The sequence below is a fragment of the Notolabrus celidotus genome, chromosome 7 (genome assembly GCF_009762535.1).
Source record: "Notolabrus celidotus isolate fNotCel1 chromosome 7, fNotCel1.pri, whole genome shotgun sequence".
Classification (NCBI taxonomy): domain Eukaryota; kingdom Metazoa; phylum Chordata; class Actinopteri; order Labriformes; family Labridae; genus Notolabrus; species Notolabrus celidotus.
In genome coordinates, this window is record NC_048278.1 from 18,043,776 (window position 1) to 18,065,362 (window position 21,587).

The window sequence follows — 21,587 nt, forward strand, 5'->3', positions numbered from 1 at the left end:
TGAAAGTTTCATTGTCAGATATGACTGAGGAACAATACGGAGTTTAAAGATAGTATTATCTTAATTTGATATACAGAACAAGTAACAAAAAAGTACAATAATATATTTCTATAAATCACATGTGATACAGAATTTGGTGAAGGAGAGAATAAATTATTTTCCTCACCATAATTGGTAATGTAGGCCAACCTAATGTATATCCTATACTATAAACTATTAAATTGCTCCCAGGGGGCAAATAGTCTTTTTTTTTAAATTGAACTTTGAACATTTTACGGCTTAATTCCCATTTTCTTTTTTCTTTCCATGTCAATAAACCTGCATAAAGACATAGAAGTTCACCGTACATTAAAAAGTTATCCTTTTCAGAAATACAATTACACTGATACACTTATTTTTCCTTTTTTTATATTAATAAAAGACAAACTTACAATTTTTATATTGTTGGTTTGGGGAAACATTACTGTTATCAAGTACTGGGTTATCAAAGCACAGAGTGTCTTAAAGTCTGCTCCTTTTTTATCTTCTGGAAAGTTTACACTCGTGGCCGTGGGTGTTAAACTGGTTTAAATAAGATTGGGTTTATTCTAAAAATCTTGTCCGGATGTCTCGCGTTGTTTCCTGGTAACTTCACACCGGTGCGCCTGTCCTCAGCGATGAGAAGAGGCTCGCGAATCCCTCCGGGTATCAGTGGATCCTGTGCGGACGCAGGTAAGTGAAACTCACCTGGTTTTAGGGAGAGAGGTTCCTGCGCAGTTTACAGTGATACTTTGAAGACGAGCTTAATCTACTTTAAAAGTGATTTAAGGAATTATAAACACGTGACGCTACAGGTTGGTGATTTGGCACACCTTTCAGGGTGTGATGTTTACACGCCTTTTCTGTTCAAAAACAAGTGGAGGTATTTTAAATGACGATTAAACTCCTGCTAAGTTTTTGCCTTACACTACCGCAATATTTTGTCTGTTATTTTTACATGAAATTCCTATTATATTTAGCACGATACAATTCACATCAGACATTAACCCGGCTAATGAATGTGTTAGGACGTGGAGGAGTTATATTAGGGTGTGTTGGGTAACTTTATCAAACAATTTACACGATAAAGGGGAAAAATTCGTTCCATGAAGAGACCTTAAACCTCTGCTGAGTATATACAGTGTATATATATATTTTTTTTTCGGTTGTTAGACATTGTTGTCAAACTTGTAAATCCAGTTTGGATCCTCCCACAGTCCAGGTCCTGATCGTTCATTCAGTGAAGGCCAAAATTACAACAATTTCCAGTCAGTGTCAACATGGCAAAATAACAATTCTGTTTTTTCTGTGTCAGATTATGTCCTTTTGTGTCATATAACTTTAAAACGTTTGTCTGGATGTTCCTGGGAGACTGCACTGTGTTATTTTAGCCTCAGTGTTTCACTCTTGTCTTTCAGCAGTGTGGAGCAGCAGCCAGGATGATCCCAGTGGGTGAATTTAGAAACCTCGGCACAGAGCAGAACCAGAAGTATCGGGTCCTGAAGCCGTGGTGGGATGTTTTCTCTGAGTACCTGTGCGTTGCTATGCTCATGATTGGAGTCTTTGGGTGCACCTTGCAGGTGAGGCACCTACAGTTTTGATCATAAGTTGGTAATGTTTTGATGTAGAAACATAATTAGAAGTAACCCAACAATAACCTGCCTGAGGAGTGTCAGGGAGCTGTATCATTTGTACCTATTGTAGTTCGCCCCTGGCTAACGACACATAGCTTATTAACTGACCTCTGCGTCAAGCAAAGTCACAGTCTAACTGAACTGACTTGTCTCTCCTGACCCACTTACTGCAGATTCGGATCACTAACTTGCTCCTTAATGTGTCTCTTGCCACCTGAAAATCATTTCTGTGTCATATTTAAATAGCACAAAAGGAAAGCAAAGGAATTAATATGTAATCTTTTACAGAGATGTGTGAGTTTTGTTACCTTTTCACTTCTTTCACTGACAGTGTCTCTTTGTAGAACTGATGGTGTTGGTTTATTAAAGAAAAAAATTACAGACAGTCCATCATCAAAATTAGCACAACTTGAGTGAGGCAGATAAACTGAAAACCAAAAGGAAAGAAAAACCGAGCTAGGACCTGTAAATTGATCCCTGAGGGTGCTGTCTAGAGCAGGAGTTCCCAAAGTGGGGGTCAGGAGAAACAAATGGGGGGTCGTGAGATGTCTTCCAGAATGTTTTTTTAGTTATCTAAAAATATTTATTATTATTTATTTTGGTTTATTTACCTTGTTTTCTTATTTTTTTCTTCCTTTTTGTTTGTACTGTTAATTATTATTATTTCTTTATTATTATTATTATTATTATTATTATTATTATAATTATTATTATTATTATTGTATTTTTTGTCTTCTCTTTGTTGGTTTTGTATAACTTATATATAGTTTGTTAACTTGTGGTGAACAAAGGAACACTTCAAAAATGCAATAAAAAAAGTTGAATGACAAAAGTTATCTAAAAATAGTACATTTTACCCATTTATAGTAAAAAAATATTGACAAAAATAGTAGCTAGACTTGAAATAAAACCTTGAAAATAATGAGTTTTCTGCTTTTCTTTTTGCCAGATGACTCATAAGTTTAGGGTTAGGGAACAGTTAATTATCAAAAGCATCAGTAGCAGTAGGTTAATTCATAACTGCACAGGAAACACAGCCACATCCTCATATAGGTAGGCTAATTTTCTGCAGACCAGCTAAATGAACATTAAATCACTTTGAGGGACAGTGGGGGTCGCGAGTCTTTGGCACCTATATTTTGGGGTCGCGGGCTGAAAGGTTTGGGAACCCCTGGTCTAGATCATCCCAACATGAAAATCTTACTGGATCAGAAGTAAAAATGTTGCCAAAAGAGAAACGCACAAACGAAAGTTTAAAAAATGTCTTCCATTTAAAATTGCTTCATCAACCTTTACCATAGAACTGTCGAGGTTGGTGATATTTCATGCTTTCATTTTAAAAACCTGTCCCATCAAAAGGATGAAATGTTTCAATTCCACTTACACCTCCTGCTCCCTATTGATGAACAAATGTGTATAACACACAAGTAGTCTCTGACAATTGGGATGTAGGTACAATTAGGAATAAATAAAGGAGTAAAATCTCAGACTCTGATAATCTTGTACTGCTGCATTTCAGGTTTTAATTGGTATAAGTGTAGGAAACTTAAATAATATTTAATTTCAATTATTTAAATTTACATCAGGCCATATTTCAAGGTAATATAAAAAAATTGACAACTCATTGCCTACTTTTAGGCAAGTCTAAGTTAGCATTTAGCAGCCTCCTAGCAGATACTAGAAGGAGCGTGAATGATAAAGATACCTTTTAGCATCTGCTTTTAAAAACATTATGAACGGTTTGACAGACTTATCCTTGTAAAACAACAAAATATAAGATAAACCATTGGCTAACACTACACAACGCTCACACCACAGCTAATGTTAGGATTTAACCCCTTCGTTGCTAACATTAATGCTAGCTAACCCTATTTTATTGTGGAAAAAACGTGCAATCAACCGGTATACAGTAAAATGAATGTCTGGATTTCCTGTCTTCTTTTATATAACACATACCATGAAGACACGGCTCAATGGCACTATAACAGCATTTTAGCTTCCCACAATAAGCCTGTAATATGTAACAATACGTTTTTGCAAAGTGTTTGTCTATTTGGTGTGTGTATAATGACACACCTTCAAACATTCCAACTACTCAACTTTAATTTCTTACTTTCTTTATTTCAACAGCTCACACAAGACAAAATTTCATGCCTGCCTAGTCACTTCACCAGCCCAACGCCTGAAGCCATTGACTGCAGCCACATCCGGACCTACAGGGAGAATGAGACGTCAAAGCCCGCAGTGGCCAAACCTGCTAAGCCCATCATCCAGGAGGTGATCGGTCGCAAGAACAACCTGGACATCCACCAATATGTGTTTGTCAACCACCACTGCTATGAGAGGTTTGTGCACTGGTTTGCAAAGTTCTTCCCATACCTGGTTGTGATCCATACTATGATCTTCATGGTTGCAAGCAGCTTCTGGTTCAAGTTCCCTGGGACGTCCTCTAAAATAGAACTCTTTGTTACCATCCTGGGGAAGTGTTTTGATTCACCATGGACCACGAGGGCCCTGAGTGAGGTTTCTGAGGAAAGAGGGGAGGAAAAACTAGTCAGCTGGAGAAGGAACACCATGTCGAAAGATAGCACAGAACGACGTACAGACAACGAGGAGACTGCAGGGCTTCTTCTTCGTTCCTCTTCTGTGAAGTCCAACCCAGAAAAGAAAGTTCCAGAGCCTCAGTCCACCCCTTCGGTGTTAGATAAGAAGGAAGGTGAGCAGGCCAAAGCACTGTTTGAAAAGGTAAAGAAGTTCAGGACTCATGTAGAGGAAGCAGACACCCTGCGGATCATGTATGTTCTTCAGACATCACTGAAAGTCTTCAAGTTCCTTTTAATCATCATCTACACCACAGTTTTTGTACCAAACATCGAGGTAGTGGTTCGCTGTTATGTTTCTCCAGAGCTGACAGGGTTTGATATCTACTGCTGTAACCATAACAAAGCCCATATTTTCTCCAAACTCGCCTACTGCTACATCTGCTTCGTGGGAGTGTACGGAATTCTTTGCATCTATACCCTCTACTGGCTGTTTCATCGACCCCTGAAGGAGTACTCCTTCGATCAAGTCAGATTGGAGACAGGTATTAACGACATACCAGATGTTAAGAATGACTTTGCATTCCTCCTGCACCTTGTGGACCAATATGATGCCCTTTACTCCAAAAGGTTTGCAGTCTTCCTCTCTGAGGTGAGCGAGAGCCGTCTTCATCAGCTCAACCTCAACCATGAGTGGACTGCCAAAAAGCTACGTACTCGTCTTGCCAAGAATGCCAGCAACCGGTTGGAGCTCCACTTGTTAATGTTGCCAGGACTTCCTGACACAGTCTTTACGATCCCTGAAGTGGAATCGCTCAAACTGGAGCAGGTTAAAAATGTTGTTATCCCAGCAAGTGTGGCAAAACTAGACTCTCTGAAGGAGTTATCACTGATCTACTGCCCCACCAAGCTCCAACTTCCTGCCTTGAACCACCTCAAGGAACACTTAAAAGTCCTCCATCTAGCTTTTGAAAGTCTAGATGAGGTTCCAATGTGGATGTACACTCTGCATGGGCTGGAGGAGTTATATCTGAATGGTCCTTTAACAAATGAGGTGTCTAAAAGTGCTTCTCTGGAATCCCTTCGAGAGCTTAGAGCTCTGAGAGTCCTCACCCTCCAATCCACCCTTGCTAAGATTCCACCCAGTATAGTGGATGCTGCGTTGCAGCTGCAGAAGTTGAGCATCCATAATGACGGCATCAAGCTCCAAGCATTCAGCACTCTGAAGAAGTTAACCAGCTTAGTCTCTTTAGAGTTAGTTGGCTGTGAGTTAGAGCGCATTCCAAGTGCTATCTTCAGCCTGAACAACATGCAGGAACTGGACTTGAAGGAGAACAAACTCACCACTGTTGAGGAGATCCTGAGCTTACAGCACTGCCGCCGTTTAGTGACCCTCAGACTGTGGCACAACAGAATCACCTACATCCCAGATCACATCAGTAAACTGCATACTCTTGAGACCTTTGACGTGAGCTGGAACAAGCTGCGAAAGCTCCCCTCTCGCTTGTTTCATTGCACCACAATCAGGCACCTGGACGTCTCCCACAACCAGCTCACTTCTCTTCCTTTGGAGATCGGCATCCTCCAGAGTCTTCAGTTTTTCTCCGCTGCTTTTAACTCTTTGGAGACACTGCCAGAGGAGCTGTTCTCCTGTAAAAGGCTAAAGACGCTGGTTCTTGGAAACAACTGCCTGTCTTATCTCAGCTCCAGAGTGTCCAACCTCGCCCAGCTGGTCCGCCTGGAGCTTAAAGGGAACCGTCTGGAGTCTCTGCCTCATGAGATCGGGGATTGTCCCATGCTCACTATCAATGGACTAATCGTAGACGACAGCCTACTGGATCCACTGCCGCTAGATGTACGAAGCAAGCTGAGCAATAGCTGAGTCTATATAGCTCTCATTGACTCTGAATCTCTTCTCAGTGGAGCATGGAGGTCAGTGATGGTCTGACTCACGTGGAGAGGAGAATTTAAAGGGAACTAATCCATTCCACTGGGTGGAATTCTTTTCATAGAAACAGGTCCAAAATTGAAACCAAGTTGTATTAAAAAAATCTGAAATCATGAAATATGTGTTGACATATTTTAGTGATTGAAAAATCAACTTATGCAGTTTTTTTTATGTATTTTCTTTACAAAGAAATGTTTGTTTTTTTAATAAATATTTTACAAGGTTATAGCTCTTCTGCAAGTGTATTACTTGATTTGTTCTTTGTAGCCATGTTTACATGTGCGGATGACACTGAAATTTTAGAAACAGCTGTCCCAATGAGGCATTTCTTCCAGGATAAGCATTGAGGGTTAGTAGAGTATAACGTTGCAGAGATAAGACCTGACCGTGTGACTGTTTGTTCCAGCGTGTTCACGGTTTGTTTACAGAATAACTTGAGGATTCTTCACAGCACAAGCCACGTTACTAACTTAGCCTAACCTGACCTAACTGCCCTGTATCCTGTTGGACAGGTTTGCAGCGCTAGTAGTGTTCCCACAGCACAGAGGCTCATGTTGCTCCCTTTCAGGCCCTAAACAAGTGGAGGTAGAGAAAGCTTTTCAGTCATAGAATAAAAGCCATTCATCTCTCTGTTTACATATTCAATCAAAATGAGAGGAGACTGTTATTATGCATTTAATCAGATAAACATCAAGTCTGCGTTATATTCAGTGTGAATAACATCCATCCATCCATCCATCCATTATCTTGACCGCTTATCCCGTTAGGGGTCACGGGGGGCTGGAGCCTATCCCAGCTGGCTTCGGGCGGAAGGCAGGGTACACCCTGGACAGGTCGCCAACCTATCACAGCGTGAATAATATGATACAATAATTATTTACAGAGAGAAGAGAGATTCAGCTAGTCTTTTATAGTGCCGTTTAGATGAGTAAGACATAAAGCGTAGTGATTACTGATGTAGTGTGTTATACTCTGTACCTGTACACTCAGAGAACTGAATGAAACAGTTGGATTATCCTTGGAGTCCTCAGATGTAAAATTAGCTTAATATGTCATGCTTTTTATTTGCAATGCTAGAGCCTGTTGAACACACGAAAGAAAAATAATGAATCAAAGGAGGTCATATTGCTCATGTTTAGTTTTAGGAAAATGGAGTACATGACCGTTTACATTGTGATTCATCTTAATCAGAAACTCCTCTGTTCAAGATTTCCCAAACAACAGAAAATACTTTGTTTCTCTGCTCTCCTTCCCCCTCGAGATCCTTCCGTGTACCTGTATGACAATAACAATCTCATGCCACAGATAGTGATTCCACCTTTCAGCTTGAACTAGAGTTCAGTCAAGTCTTGGCTTGCATCTCAAGCTATTGGCATTCCTCAGTAACACTGGAGCATAAGCTAACCTGCACACGCTGTCACCACACACCTCCAAACCTGTCAAAAACTCTCCTTAATTTGATATTTTCTGATCAACAGGGATTGGGGATGAAAGTTGTCCAAAATAGGCCTTGAAAGATTAAGAAGATGAGTTGAAGAATTCTAAGCCTCAAGCAAGGCTGCTTCGTGGATCATTTTTCTCTTTTTTTTCTTTCTGAGGTTGGCAGTCGAGTGTAACACCTGCTTTAACCAAAATAGATGTGATTGCATTGTTGTAACCAAGGAAAAAAAAAACCAAGCTAGAAATAACAACATGCACCTTATCCCTCTTAGGAGGTTGTTTACTGATAATTGTGAGATCCTTAGTTTGTAGTCTGAAATTCTGCCACGTCAGTGTGCTTTCAGTTCTGGTCCTACCCATGCAGTGTTAGCATTTGAGTAGGAAAATGAGATTGGAAAGCTACTTCCTGCCATGTGAGTAAGTAAGTTTGAAAGGTTTGGATTCAGCTCCTGCAGGCTGTAATTTCCTGCAGCTTGAGAAACCGAGTTGAAGTGTGAATTGTGAAGTATATGTTGAGAAAGCGGCTTATGGTGCCTGATCATTGGTACAGGTTATTGGTATCAAAGTTCATAAAAATGCACATCTTTTTTCTTTATTGTTTTACAACTTAGTGACTGTCTTTGTTGATCTAACATCTCACTTTAAGCACCCAGGAAGGTGAAGTCTGCAATTTTATAGAAACGATTTCATCTGTCTTTTTACAGAGCTCTCTTGCCAGAATATACACTGAAAGTGTTATTGACTGCTATTATTTTCCTTTCAATGCAGGCCATGATGTGAGTCCTCAATAAAGAAGTAAAAGTCCAAGAAGGGCAAAAATTATGGGTTTTATAAAGAAAATAATAATTTATTTGGCTAACTCAGAATGTTGGTATCACATTTTTTACAGTGTAGTTTTATTGTGAATGGGTCTCTTCTCTAGGTGGACAAAAACACATGACAGAGATACACAGGAACAAAGCTCAGAAACTCTTTCAATGTACACAAAGTGTGAGTTTTTTAAACAGTGAGACAACTTCAAAAATGATCTATACATATATCTATACAATTTCAATTTTCTGGTGAAAACAAGCTGATTTCAGTTGTTTCTGGAAATACACTTTCTGACTAAACCTCAGATGATACTGACTCTTATCAGCCTTTTCTACGCATTGTCACCTGTGTCTCACTTCAGTTCCTGTAAGTAGAGACACATCTGTTAACATTTTCATTCACTGTTAAATTCCTTTGTTTTACTCCTTCGTATGAATAACTAAAATTCAGTCTCTTGACTCATACCTTATCCTCACTCAGTTTTGTCATCATTACACATTTGCAAACATATTCTGTATCCTTAAGAGCCATGGAGTAAGTAGGCTGATACTAGTTTTTCTTGTCTACTCCCACTCCTTAAAACTGGTCACTGTGACTCTCTCCCAGCCTGCAGAACAAAGGAACCACCACAACAGTGTTTATATAGGGAGTATTTGCATATCCAGCACACACCCACATTTGTGCTCAGTTAAGTTAGATAGCGCCTCCTAGTGGCTGGAGACAGGCCTGTGTGGGGCTGCATTTCTCAGTACTAAGTTTACAAGTCTTCAGCAATTCATATAGCTGCAAGGGAGTCAAGACATATTGAATAAGAATTTGTTGTGGTGTGTTTTTATGACACAAGATGAGGGAGTTTAGACCTCTGAACAGTAGGGGTGAGTCTGTGGTTGGCTGACTAGCTGGGACAATATGGGTTTGGAAATGAATGACTCTGGTTTTCCTCTTGAACAACAACAGCTGAAGTACCTCTGAGGGAGGCATTTCACCTCAAGCTGCTCCTGAACTGCCCAGAAATCAAATACTGTGGTTGTGACTGTGCAGGTGTCCACATTTGGGATTATGTAAATCTGAAACTAGAAGGTGAAAACGACACTGCAGACTGCAGGCTATTACACCTAGGGTTAAAAGAAGTATTGTTTGATGTTGCTTTGTTAAAAGTTGTGATACCACTCTTTAAAAAAATGACAAATTGTGTAGATATATAGTATGGGAAAGAGCTCATTTGAATTGCTTCATATTTTGAGGCTACTTCGTGCATTTGATAAACTGAATTTACAGTATGTGTTCAAAACTGTCACACAAAGTAACTAGTTAGCTAAAACTGGCAAAGAAGTGTGAAAACTGGAGTAAAAAAGTACAAATGTTCTGGCTAAAGGAGTAAAAAAGGTGTAAGGAAGTCAAGTGAAAAATAATACAAACAATTAAGAATTCTAATAAAGCAATAATAGTGTCAAAAAAAGTTTAACGCTTCACATTTGGTTGGATAAAATATGTCAGATAAGCTGATTTTATAGGTTGTATGTGAGCTTTTGTCATTAATGTTGGTAGTTATTGATTCATTTGTTTAAAAAAAGTTGCAATAGTTTCCTCTGAAATAATACAAAATTGAAGTAACTGGATAGAAGAAATATAAATTATGGAACAGAAGTTTTTTTTTTATCAATTCAATTCAATTCAATACAATTTTGCTTTATTGGCATTAACAAAGACATGTTATTGCCAAAGCACATACAATTCATTCCATATATATTCATAACATATTATATTCATTACATATTATTCGTATCTCTTTGTCAATTGAGTGAAGAAACTGAAAATGTACATGTGTTTCAGTCCAGATGTGTAGATGCAGGTGAACAACATATTAACATACACGGTCTATTTGTGACATCATGAGGCTTTGCACAGCAGCCCGGCAGAGCAGCAGTTTAACTGTATCTCCTTCCTTGTCTGAAGCAGTTGGCCCGTGGCACACAAGCAAACAGGATAGCCATTGTACTGTAAGAGCCGAGAGCACAAACATCAGCAAACTGTGCCACCGTTACCTACAAGCCTGAACAAAACAGGGCTCTCATTCATTTTGATCTGTGTGCCCTTTTATAGAAGGCGAGGTTTCACTGCACAGAGAATTCCAGTGTGGCGTTATTATAAATGTCCTTCATGAATCACCTTGGGGAAGTGCTGAACACTTGAGGATGCCTGCAGCAGAACAAAGTACAGACAGAGCATTGTTTTTTTTCTCTCCAGGGAGAATACATCAGATCATTATGACTGTAGAGGGAAATGTTTTTTTAATATAGTTAAACAAAAGCCACTCTTGTACAACCAGATTATCAAATTCATCTAATTTATGCTTCAATGGTGCTCATTTTTGTTTGTTTGGTGCTCAGTGCCGAAAAAGAACTTGTTTTATGGGTTCAGATATTTCAACAAAAGTAAACTGATGTGTCCCTACCTATTTGCTGCATAACTCTTCAACATGAAACTATGCACACTACTTCAGCATTACATATTTCATAGTGATCCTTCACACTTAACTTATTCTCGTAGGGAAGTGGAGAAAGGGTTTTCTTCAGTGATCAAAGAGAAAGAGCTAACAAAAGATACTGAAAACAAAATTGTTTAATTGTTGTTTGACGGCTCAACCCTGCCTGATATTAAAACATATCATGTTGAAGAAGCTTAATAACACCTTACTTTATGCTGTTTTAAATATTTCAATTTCTAATAACTGCTTTAAAAAATGTTATCTATAGTTAAATTAGTCTGTCCACAAATCTCTAGAAAGAAATCAAACTCAAGATATTCAATTCTGTTAGGGGCCCAGAAGTTAGTTTGCTGCTGTGAGCTTAAAAAACAATTAAACCAAACCTGTTCAAAATGAAAACCAAGAGTCAGAAAATTAAAGTTCAACACTTTATTTTGTGCTTGCTTCTTCAAATACTTAAGTGAATAATCTCACTTTGGATTTAAAAGTATTTATATAAATAACATTTTAACAAATCACGATAAATGTTGATATATACAAAATCACAAGAATCTTCAGTTCTATTCCAACAATAAATAAGAGTTAATTCAAAGTCTAAGAACATCTAATGAAGAGAAACACAACTATGAAAAGCAATGAGGGTGCACCATGTCAAGTTTTTTAAAATGTTTAAAAAAACGCATACATTTCATAAACTGTTACAATTCTTACACAATAGAATTAATATGATAATTATAAAAACAAACACTGGGGGAAACTATTTACAAATGTGCACTCCCAACGAAAAGGGACAACAGAGATATAAGGTGCCAGAACCGCACTGTGCAAAAGAGGAGTCTACTGTATGTAGGCACCCATCCATTGAAAATAAGCTGCCAAGACAATATGTCCTGTGTCACATATTAATGCTGAGCTTCTATTAACAAAAAATAATCCTTTACACAGCTGTGAATTCAAGTTGCCAGGTTTGAAGCAAAAAACAAAGTCGGGTCAGGGTGACTCCCAAGGCACCCGGCACCCAGACTAACTATGAATGTGAGCGAAAAGCAAGTCAATCATATCAGGCACACATGAAGCTCGAGCCACGTCTATGGCTGTCTGACCGCTGATGTTAGCATGCTTCAGGTCAGAGCGCGGAGCCAAGAACTCCACAACATCACGGTGGCCCTCATGGATGGCGATGTGGATGGGCAGGGCACCACTCTGGTCCGACACGTTTACCGATGCACCATACTCCACCAGAACCTGCAAAGTGTCCAGGAATCCTGTACGGGCTGCATCGTGGACCGGCGCTATCCCGTGTTTGTCCTGGATGTTTGGGTCTGCTCCTTTTTCCAGCAGCAGACTGGCGACCTTGGAGTTTCCCATCATCATCACCTGAGAGGAGAGGAAAAGGGTACCGATGGTTAATTCAACCTGTGTATAAATCAAAAGTGGGGACCCTTGATTCTCATCTTTATTCAGTCATTTGTCAAAATAATGTCAACTTGCACACACAGCTCATTAACCTGCAACAAATCCTCAAAACAGATGGAGATACTTTAAGTATTCAGTATAATTACATTACATTATCATAATTGTTTTAATGCAGTTGTCTTCACTTATGTAAAAAGTGTGGGAGAAACATTAGAAATACCTTACAGATTCAGAATAATTCAGAAAACACCTTCAAAATGAGCTGAAAGTTAATAAAACACCTGCCAAAACAGTTCAAACACAAAGTAATAATACCCCTAACATACACTAGGTATTGCTTACAACTGGTGTGTTTTGTTGGTGGACATGAATTTTCATGTGTTCTGCTAACCCCAGAGTTGCAAAAAATAAAAATAAACATGGAAATAGGCTTGACTTATATAACAAGAGTGGACATGGCATAATAGCATTTTGTGGTTCGGCCTATCACAGTGACCAGACTCAGAGTGTTGTTTTGGTTTTTAGACTGCCAAATAATGTTTCCGTTATCACAAGAAAACACGATTTGAGAAGAAGGGAAATATAAGTGGAGATCTTGAGAGAAGCAACCTGAATGAAGTTGTTACCGTGGGAAAAAGGAGGAAATAAAATCTGTGGTTGCATGTCTTTCTTTTCTGCCTGAGGTTTCTGCCTGTTAAAAGGAAGTTTTTCCTCGCCACTGTAACTAGCTAAATACTGCGATGTGCAATGCTCATGATGGATTAAGGTGGGGTCAGACTGAGTCTTACCCTGTCTTGAAGTTGTGTCTCTGTTCATAATTTGACATAGAGTGGTCTAGACCTCCTATGTTTGTAAAAGCGTCTTGAGATAACGTTTGTTGTGATTTGGCGCTATACAAATAAAGATTGATTGATTGATTGATTGATTGATTGATGTCCACTTAAGGCAGGGGAGTCAAACATACGGCCCGCCAGATGTTCCAATCCATTCCGCGGAACGACTTTGCAAAGTGAAAAAATTACAGAGAGGACATTAACTGCAATTGTTCAATAAATATAACTATAACTACAATTTCAAATTTGTCCTCTGGGGGTCGCATACAATCATAGTGCTGACAGAGCGCCCTGAACGGTGCTCCAGGACTTTTTTTTCTCAGAGTGAGAAAATAGATGACTTGCTGTTTGCATAAACCGGTTGAGATTCATAAAGACTTTTTAGAGCACTATAAGATGATCCACTAACTACTAACACTAGCACTACACTCCTGCATACAACACTGTCCAGCAAGCAAACTGTGCATGCTGGAGCTGAGGGGTCCAAAATAATCAACTCTACCTTGTTCATTATTATAATCTATCTGTTCGTTTGCAGTAAACATTACACTCTGTGTGTCAGGTAAATGGGTAACCTGTGTGTTTGGTGTGTTTGCAGCAGGTTTCAGGGCTTACAGGGTAAAATATTCAGCCCACTATGAGTCTCATCATTGCAAAAAATACAACAGCTGTTTTTGTGCAAAGATGGTTTATCAACTGTGAACATTTTGAGAATGTACTTTATTTGCACAAAAAAAAGGGAAACAATTTGAGTTGTCCTCCTCTATAGGTTATTATGCTATGATTTTACTGGTCCGGCCCGCTGGAGATCAAATTGGGCTGTGAGGCCCCAGAACTGAAATGAGTTTGACGCCCCTGACTTAGGGCTTCCGTAGCAGACAGCTCAATATATCGAAGTGTCAGGAGGCAATGAGATGATTCTGTAACGTATTTCTACCAAAGCATTAAGTGTGTAGTTTATACCTCGTCGTATACATATTATCTATTGAAATATAGTGTGAATTAATCCTCACCTGTAGCGCAGTTCTGCCAAACTCATTGAGAGTATCAGGATGCACTCTGCAGTCCTCCAGGATCCTCTGCACTTCGCTGCTGTCTCCTTTGGCTGCTGCCGCCGTCAAAGCTTTACCGGCATCCATCTGACTAAGGACCATTATAGTCTCTTTCTGCCTGGTGGGTAGGAGATGTATAGCATCAGTTAAACTAACACTTAATCACGGGTCTCTCTCGTTGACAGACAAAGTGTAAAACAGGGAGAGGTGTTTTCAAGAGGTTCAGATCGGATAGATAGAGCTACTGCTGTATCCGCCTAACGTAAGCTTTAGTTCCCCTATGACGCCATGTTATCTTACAGCTAGCATAATGTTACAACAGGTCGGCTTAGGAGGCAAAGAAACAAAGTCTGTATGTAGACATTTGTTCTTCCAACAGACAGGCACCTCAAGTCAACAGTATATCACAAATAATTAGCCTCCGGGCTAACCGCTGCGTTAAAAACAAACTACAGAGATGCTAAGTTTACCTTAACGGTTCTTTTAGATCCTCAACGTCGTCAAGATGATCTGTCCCGCTTTACTGTCCAACGACCAGTAAATTTTAAATATAATCTAAACAATAAATGTTTATAAACATTAGAAAATACATTTGCGCGCTGAGATCTACACACAGCAGTGTCTCCAGTCTACAATTTACAAACATTGGGAGAACACACGCTGACCAATCACAGCGCGCCTGGAGGGTGTGTGTCATCCTGATAGGGTCAAAGAGGCGGAGCTACAACTGGGTTACTACGCCATCACTGTGGTAACAGCAGCAGTCGACCAATCAGAGCACACAGCGAAGAAAGCGGGCGATTCGTATACGTTGAAGTCTTCAGAGGCAGCTCATTCACATTTCTGACCTTTGGATGTATTTCTCCAGAGACAAGTGAGGAAAAAAGGCGGGTTTAAGTTTTTAATTTTAGGCGGAATTTAGCGACTGTGATTACATAATGCATTACTACAGTATAAGGACAGAAGCTGCCCAAATATGGTGTTAGAAACTCTTGAGAAAAACAAAGGGGCAGAGCACACATACAAATAAAACTAATGACATATTGTTTCAAGGCAATAATTTGCTTTCACATTTACAAAGTTAGCAGTGGTCCCACAATAGTCACAATAAAATTAAGTTGCACATAGTTTTTTAAAAACAAGATCAGTGACATTAAATAGAGCAGGTGAAATTTTGGGATAGTCCTTCAGTCAAAGTTATATGATCATTGATGCTTCCCTGGAGGTCTTGCAAGTGCAGTATATACAGCAATCCCTCTGGGTTTATACATTGGTCCTCAGCTGGTAGTCTAAATGAATAAAATGAAAAACAAATGTTTATTTAAGTAAATGGGAAATCTGAAAAAGCAAGATATTTTGCATTAATGTGAATTTAAGATGGAACATTCTGAACCAAAACACTGTTATATTATATTGAATTTTGATGAAAACAATTAATCTACCTCCACTCTGGGTAATGTACCGAACCCAGGGTAAAGCCTGGTAACCGCTTTTTTCAATAATCTTCATGTATCGCACCTGGTGAAAAAGAGCGAGGGAGTCAGAGAGGCACAACATGTTGAGACAAGAAACCATCATTAATTAAATCAAAATCTAGTTGGCCAGTCTGATCACAAAGTATCAGCTATTACAGGACCAGACTTGACTATATAATGTTTGTTAACTGAACACACCTGATGCAAACCAGACACGTGATGGTTAAACTTTAAAACTACTGTATCAATACAAACAAGACATAACATGCTCTGACACACTTTAGATTGAGAATAAATGTATTTTGCGCTCAGATTGGCTGAGACTACTGTCCTTATTTCTGGGTTGTTTGACATTAAATGACTCAGCATAAACATAAACTTGTGTCAACTTAAACACACCTGTATTCCTGAGACTGTGAAGTATGGGATTTCAAATTTGACAGTAATGGGAGGTTTGCCCTCCAGCTCGGCATTCTCCACACTGGGCAGACCAAAATGTGCTCTCATTAGAAATTCTTTACCTCCCTGAATGCATTACAAAGACACAGATATTGAAGAGTTACAACACAGTAAAACAAAAATCGAATTATTATATTTGATCTGGATGTAAATTCAACAAAGCAACATACATTTAAAAAAAAAAATTACATTTAATAATATCAGTTAAGCAGTGTATTTCTCACAGGGAAAGACTTGATGGTCCACACCACCAGGTTCTTCTCGGGCACGTATTTGGCATGACCTGTGCTGGTTTTGAACTTTGGTGAATCAGCATCGCTGGGGACCGGGACCCTCACCTCCACATTATTTGCCACAGACTGTTTTTTAAATTGTCCCTTTGCCTAAAAATAAAAGACAATGTGACAGGGTATCTTGTGAAAGCCTTGCATTCACTGTTGCTCAGAGGCCCCTCGGCAGGAACAGCTTCTAACAGTTTAGTGTACTTTGTGGAATCAGCGTGTATAATTTAAGAGACAGATTGCTTTTGCACTCATTCTTATGCTTTTCATGTTTTTACACTTTTCATGCAAGTTTATCAGCAGTTTATCTTCAATAACACATCAAATAATTTGAAAACTAATGTAATTTTGTGCATCTGAATGTAATATAAGTCGGTCATTACCTTAACCATGATTTCCACTCTACTGTGAGAGAATTTCTCTATGACTGATTCAATCCATATCAGAGGCTTCACCTGTACAAGAAAAATATTGTTTCAGTAAGAAAACCATTTTACAATGAATTCATTATATATAAACTTACTTCAGTTACATCTGTATAGTATCCAGTACACGTGTTATTTTAAAGGGATTTCTTTGCCACTTATGTGTGGTTGTGCAAGTGGTCATGCAGGAAAATGTAGTTTACATCAGCAAAAAAATTATGTTGATTTGTTATTTCTGCACATATAAATTGTCCCCATGAACAATAATTAACACAGGGTTTAATTTGTAGTTGCGAGGTTCAACATGCATTGTATTTAATATATTTTAACGTTTCTGTGAGGAACTATCAATTTGTGTTCATTTGCCACCCTTCCCTGGGGTATCACATATCTTATTGCTGTTTTGGACATGTAAAATGTGTGTTTTCTAAAAAAAAAAAGATCTCCCTGTTTATTAAAACATTTAAATTTGTTACTCATCAGAAATCTTTGCCATGGAAAATGTACCAATAAAAAATGCTGTTTGCGTAGCAGTACTTGACCAACACTTAACCCCCACCAGCAGTTTTACACTTGATAATTAACTATAAAGATATAGTCAGTCTTTATTCTGATGGTGTCGTTTGCCTTTGTAAGTCATACAGAGGCATCAATTTTAATATCAGTCTGCTCCGTAACCCACTAAACTCCTCAACAGGAGTTTTAAGTGTCTTAACTATTCTGCAGAAAAATGGTCTATGAAGTCATATGACGTAGAAAGTCTAAAGAAAAGTGAAAGAACCTCACATTTGTTTTGAAGTAGAGTGCTTAAATAAAGGTCTACTTGCAATGAGCAACATGATCAACGTTTAATCCCTGGCCATATAGACATACACATCTTTATAGAATGAAATTAATGTCTTTGAAGGCATGTTATAAATGCAGAGTGCAAGCTATGAATGTGGCACAAAAACAAATTATATAGTGTTTAAATTAAAGGAATTAGTTCAGACTAACGTGGGTATTGATGCGATAGGACATGAGTTCTGATTCCCCATCAGGAGGAATGAAGGAGATAGTTCGATCGCTGTCAAAGCGAGAGAGACGGACACACTGGTGGAATTTCACATCCTCCATCATCACCGTCTTTCCTTTGTCACCTGAACACAAAACAATAAAATGTACGACTGGTATTAATTTAAATATAACCAAAGCAGAAAGATAAGCTACATACACATTCAGCTAGAAAAGCTGAATAGATGGGTGGTTAGAGACAGAGGATGTGGAAACTTACGTCCAGTGAGAGAAAAAAGCACTCGGTCATTGAGGCCCAGCCGCAGCTCAGGCATCCCAGAGAGCATGGTTTTCAGCTTGATGCTGCCCACAATGTCACTGCTCATCACACTTCCATTAGCATTCACCTGAACAAAAAAACGCACAGTAAAGAACTAAGCTGAATATTTCTTTGTTAAAAATGAATAAATCTCATGATTGATTAAGTCAGAAAAATTTCACATTGAGCACAAGACAAATATATGAAGAGATATTGAGACAAAGAAAGTCTGAATTTACTTAATCCTCTTCTTTTACTGTGGCATAAAACACTTAGAAAGTAGCAGCACCTCTACTTTGTGATATATAACTAAATATTAAGCATAAATGGATTCAAAGTTACAAAAACATAAAAAAAGGAAAGTTTCTTATAAGTCTTATCTTACCAGTACATTGATGGACTCGATGACATCTATAAAAACCTCATTCTTCTTGTATTTGATCCCTTCTGACCTCCAGGAGACAGCGTTGGTGACGGTGGTCGGCACCTTGGATTTGGTCACCTCAAGCTTTGCCCCTTCTTGAGTGATGTATCTGCAGGAGATTAATCAAGAAAAGACGGCCTGCTGTGATTCAACACCACCATCTTTTTCAGCTCAACATAAAACATTTAATTTCCCAGTCTACATAATGTCTACATGTGTGTATAGGGGACCCTCACTCTTGCAGGATCTTGCTGTCTGTAGTCTGAGGGAAGCCGAAGTCCATCAGCTCGTCCAGCAGCTCATAGACGAGCACAAAGTTGTCTTGAATGCTCTCTTCCTCCAGCTCTTTGAAGTACTCTGTGAACACCTGGAAAGTTAAAGGTAGATTTTTAAAGACACTCTCTTCACAAAAATGAGAATTATTCCATGGAAATTATGCAATAATTATATCAAACAAACTTTTAAATCAATAGTTATCCATGCATGGGAGACTCACCTCGACCATTTTGTAAAGAAATGAATACACAAGAGAGGCGTTTGAGTTTTTGTTTGTAGTGGCCACCACTGTGCAGAGCTTAGGTCAAGGAGTACAATCAAATTATGTAATTCATTAATATGTGAAGTAATAATTGTAATACCACATTTTATTTATGCCCCTCGTGATATGGCAGATTCCAGCAGCATGCAGGACAAGGATACAGTAGAGGTTGCTGTGTTTGATCCACATGAAGTGAATGCTGCCATGTGACAGCACAGGGCACAGAAGACCTTCCTCTTCATGTGTCATCAGTAGAGGCATAAAGTGGTCGATCTCAGCCATGTCCACATCGCCTTTGTAGTTCCGGCAAATCAGCACCTGATATGACAGAAGTAGGCCATATAGTTAATAGTTAATACGACTTTTACTGGCTAAGTTTCCCTCACTACCATCTCAGAGCAGCAAGAACAACACCAGTTTTCTGACAACAAAAACAATGTGGTGATCAATGATTTACTGAAAACAATTATATCGGTAGTTGTTTTTTGTTATTGTTTTTAAAGTGGGGTTGTATGAGGTACTTGTCAACAGTAAGTGTATCACCCACAGGGGATCCTTGAAAGCTTGGACCCCTTTGTAAAGAAGCCTAATGGAGAACTGGTACAGAAGCTAGGCCATCAACTGCTACAAACAAGGTCAATGTCACACAATAGAACAACTTTTAAGACATTCCAACCCAAACAGTAATGTCGGTGAAAGTGTTCACGCTATTTAGAAAAATTTCAGCACTTTACTTTTCCGTCAGAGAGCCTCTTCATACTTGCACTGACAGCGAATGTGCCAACACCTGCAGGGCACAGATCAGCTGTTCAGATCTGCAGGCTGAGTAGACTCGTAAGGGTTCCAGCTTAGTATGAAATAATGATTCTTTACTAATTAATACGCAGTCATTACCAGAGTTAGTAACTATTTTTTCATATTCAATTTTGATACCTGAGTCGTTCTTGGTAAAAGATTTTGCTTGTGAGTTTTTCAGTAATAAAACTCCCCGGAACATTGTTTTTAGTTTTTCTAAGCAAATACACTTTATAAAAGTGATATTACTTTTACCTCCATCACTGTTCCAGTCCCAAACAGAAGCAGCACGTTCTCACCAAAGGTGGGAAAACTCTATCTTTATAAGTTTCTAAAGCTTCAGAGGACTTGACATTGAATATAATCTTGTTCTTTAGACCCTCAGATGATTTTAGAGGATTTCATACAGCACACTGTCCCATAAATGAGTCAGGGTCCTGACCAGATCTGCCTCTTAATATGCATCAGCGACCTATTATACTAATGGAGGGTATAATATGACAAATGCAAAACAGGTAGACCCTGCTCAAGATGCAACAAACTGCAGGTAAGTTGGGCAGCATCAAACTGAGGATCAGATCCAGTGAAATGTCACACACCTTTCAGAACACACACCCTGTGAGTAACAAAACTCCTAAAACCATGTGTCCTTCCTGTTTGTCATTAACAATACCTTGTGTATCAGGTTACATGTTCTATCGGCAGAGAAGGGGTGTTGCATGCAGAAACAGCAAAAAATGTGTGGGTGATATAGTTTATTAAGGGTGGTGATACACTATTATAAATAGAGGCGTCGGTCAAGAATAGGCCTACAGGTGCTGCAGCACTATGTCACTCTCACTTAAGTTATTTAATGCAGCAGCTCCCCCTTTCCACTGGCAGACATGTATCCGGAAGTCAGGAAGAAAATCCCAATGAATGAGTGTGTCGCAAGCTTCTAATTAATTTTTAACCAAGCAAATGTTTCTAATGATTTAACAGTTAAAGCAGCCGTGACAAACATAAGCGAGGAGTAAATGTAGATTTTTAACTTGAATAGCTTTTAAAACTGCGTAAAGCCAACTAATTAGTTGCGATAGGTTACATTGATCTCGTGTATTAATCTTACCTTCCCCTTCAGGTCCAACACAAACACAGCGGAGGCAGACATCGTGTTTAAACCCACGAGAGCTCAGTACACGAAGTCAACAACTCAAACAAACTGTGTTTAAAGTCCAACTCAAAGCGTCAGTGTTTTTAATTTCGTTTCCCCATCCAGACCAGAGACATTTATCATCCCGAGCTGATCATGGACTCCACCGTGTCTGTTTCCTGAAGGTGCCGTGACGTCATGCCAAGCAGGTAAAACATTCACCAGCTCACCTGAGAAAAGGAGGGGGTAATTGGAGGGAGCTTGATGCTTAGTTCATCCACTAGAGGGCGCTACATATAAACAAATCATGGCAGTGCGAGAGAAGTGACTGGGACTTGTGAATCTTGGTGAGTTGCCGTTTTATTTCAGAGTTTTTAACATCTTTTAAATAGCTTTTCTTGTGGGTTTTTTTGCAACAGCACTTATGCTTAAGACAGATGATTAATCGTATGTGCTCACGATCTCATTTTTTATCCATTAATGAATATTTCTCACATTAAATCATTTTTTCTGCCTTGATTTAATAATAAAAACATCTTAACATGTAAAGAGATAAAAAAAAAA

The 21,587-nt window shown here is 38.9% G+C and overlaps 3 protein-coding genes across 6 annotated transcripts; 1 reads left to right on the top strand and 2 right to left on the bottom strand.

Annotated features, from left to right (window-relative positions):
- Positions 1-594: 594 nt before the first annotated feature.
- si:zfos-323e3.4 (volume-regulated anion channel subunit LRRC8C) lies at positions 595-6,366 on the top strand. 3 transcript variants are annotated; one of them, XM_034688596.1, is made up of 3 exons: positions 595-711; positions 1,437-1,598; positions 3,783-6,366. In XM_034688596.1, the coding sequence occupies exons 2-3, from the start codon at positions 1,458-1,460 to the stop codon at positions 6,072-6,074; spliced, it is 2,433 nt and encodes an 810-aa protein (XP_034544487.1). In that variant the 5' UTR covers positions 595-711; positions 1,437-1,457; the 3' UTR covers positions 6,075-6,366. The 3 variants fall into 3 exon arrangements, with proteins under 3 accessions (XP_034544487.1, XP_034544488.1, XP_034544490.1); XM_034688597.1 differs by having other exon boundaries at positions 617-711; positions 1,440-1,598; positions 3,783-6,320; XM_034688599.1 differs by lacking the exon at positions 595-711 and adding an exon at positions 811-833 and having other exon boundaries at positions 1,440-1,598; positions 3,783-6,320.
- A 4,931-nt stretch (positions 6,367-11,297) lies between these two features.
- Positions 11,298-14,857, bottom strand: cdkn2d (cyclin-dependent kinase inhibitor 2D (p19, inhibits CDK4)). 2 transcript variants are annotated; one of them, XM_034688601.1, is made up of 3 exons: positions 14,653-14,855; positions 14,144-14,300; positions 11,298-12,258 (listed from the first exon to the last, which is right to left on the bottom strand). In XM_034688601.1, exons 2-3 carry the CDS (start codon positions 14,282-14,284, stop codon positions 11,905-11,907), a joined length of 495 nt encoding a protein of 164 aa, XP_034544492.1. In that variant the 5' UTR covers positions 14,285-14,300; positions 14,653-14,855; the 3' UTR covers positions 11,298-11,904. The 2 variants fall into 2 exon arrangements, with proteins under 2 accessions (XP_034544492.1, XP_034544493.1); XM_034688602.1 differs by having other exon boundaries at positions 11,376-12,258; positions 14,144-14,296; positions 14,653-14,857.
- Positions 14,858-15,069: 212 nt separating this feature from the next.
- Positions 15,070-21,238, bottom strand: ap1m2 (adaptor related protein complex 1 subunit mu 2). The gene is made up of 12 exons (XM_034688600.1): positions 21,000-21,238; positions 19,258-19,414; positions 19,055-19,122; positions 18,795-18,925; positions 18,520-18,667; positions 18,096-18,222; positions 17,819-17,961; positions 16,781-16,852; positions 16,341-16,499; positions 16,057-16,182; positions 15,625-15,700; positions 15,070-15,471 (listed from the first exon to the last, which is right to left on the bottom strand). Exons 1-12 carry the CDS (start codon positions 21,039-21,041, stop codon positions 15,446-15,448), a joined length of 1,275 nt encoding a protein of 424 aa, XP_034544491.1. The 5' UTR covers positions 21,042-21,238; the 3' UTR covers positions 15,070-15,445.
- Positions 21,239-21,587: the final 349 nt, after the last annotated feature.

Coding starts and splice junctions, on each gene's coding strand:
- si:zfos-323e3.4 (XM_034688596.1), top strand. CDS start 1,458: ATGATCCCAGTGGGTGAATTTAGAAACCTCGGCACAGAGCAGAACCAG. Junction 1,599..3,782: donor TCTTTGGGTGCACCTTGCAG/GTGAGGCACCTA, acceptor TTATTTCAACAG/CTCACACAAGACAAAATTTC.
- cdkn2d (XM_034688601.1), bottom strand. CDS start 14,284: ATGGTCCTTAGTCAGATGGATGCCGGTAAAGCTTTGACGGCGGCAGCA. Junction 12,259..14,143: donor TTGGCAGAACTGCGCTACAG/GTGAGGATTAAT, acceptor CTCTCCTCTCAG/GTGATGATGATGGGAAACTC.
- ap1m2 (XM_034688600.1), bottom strand. CDS start 21,041: ATGTCTGCCTCCGCTGTGTTTGTGTTGGACCTGAAGGGGAAG. Junction 18,926..19,054: donor TTCTTTACAAAATGGTCGAG/GTGAGTCTCCCA, acceptor TTAACTTTCCAG/GTGTTCACAGAGTACTTCAA. Junction 16,853..17,818: donor CCTATCGCATCAATACCCAC/GTTAGTCTGAAC, acceptor TTTCTTGTACAG/GTGAAGCCTCTGATATGGAT.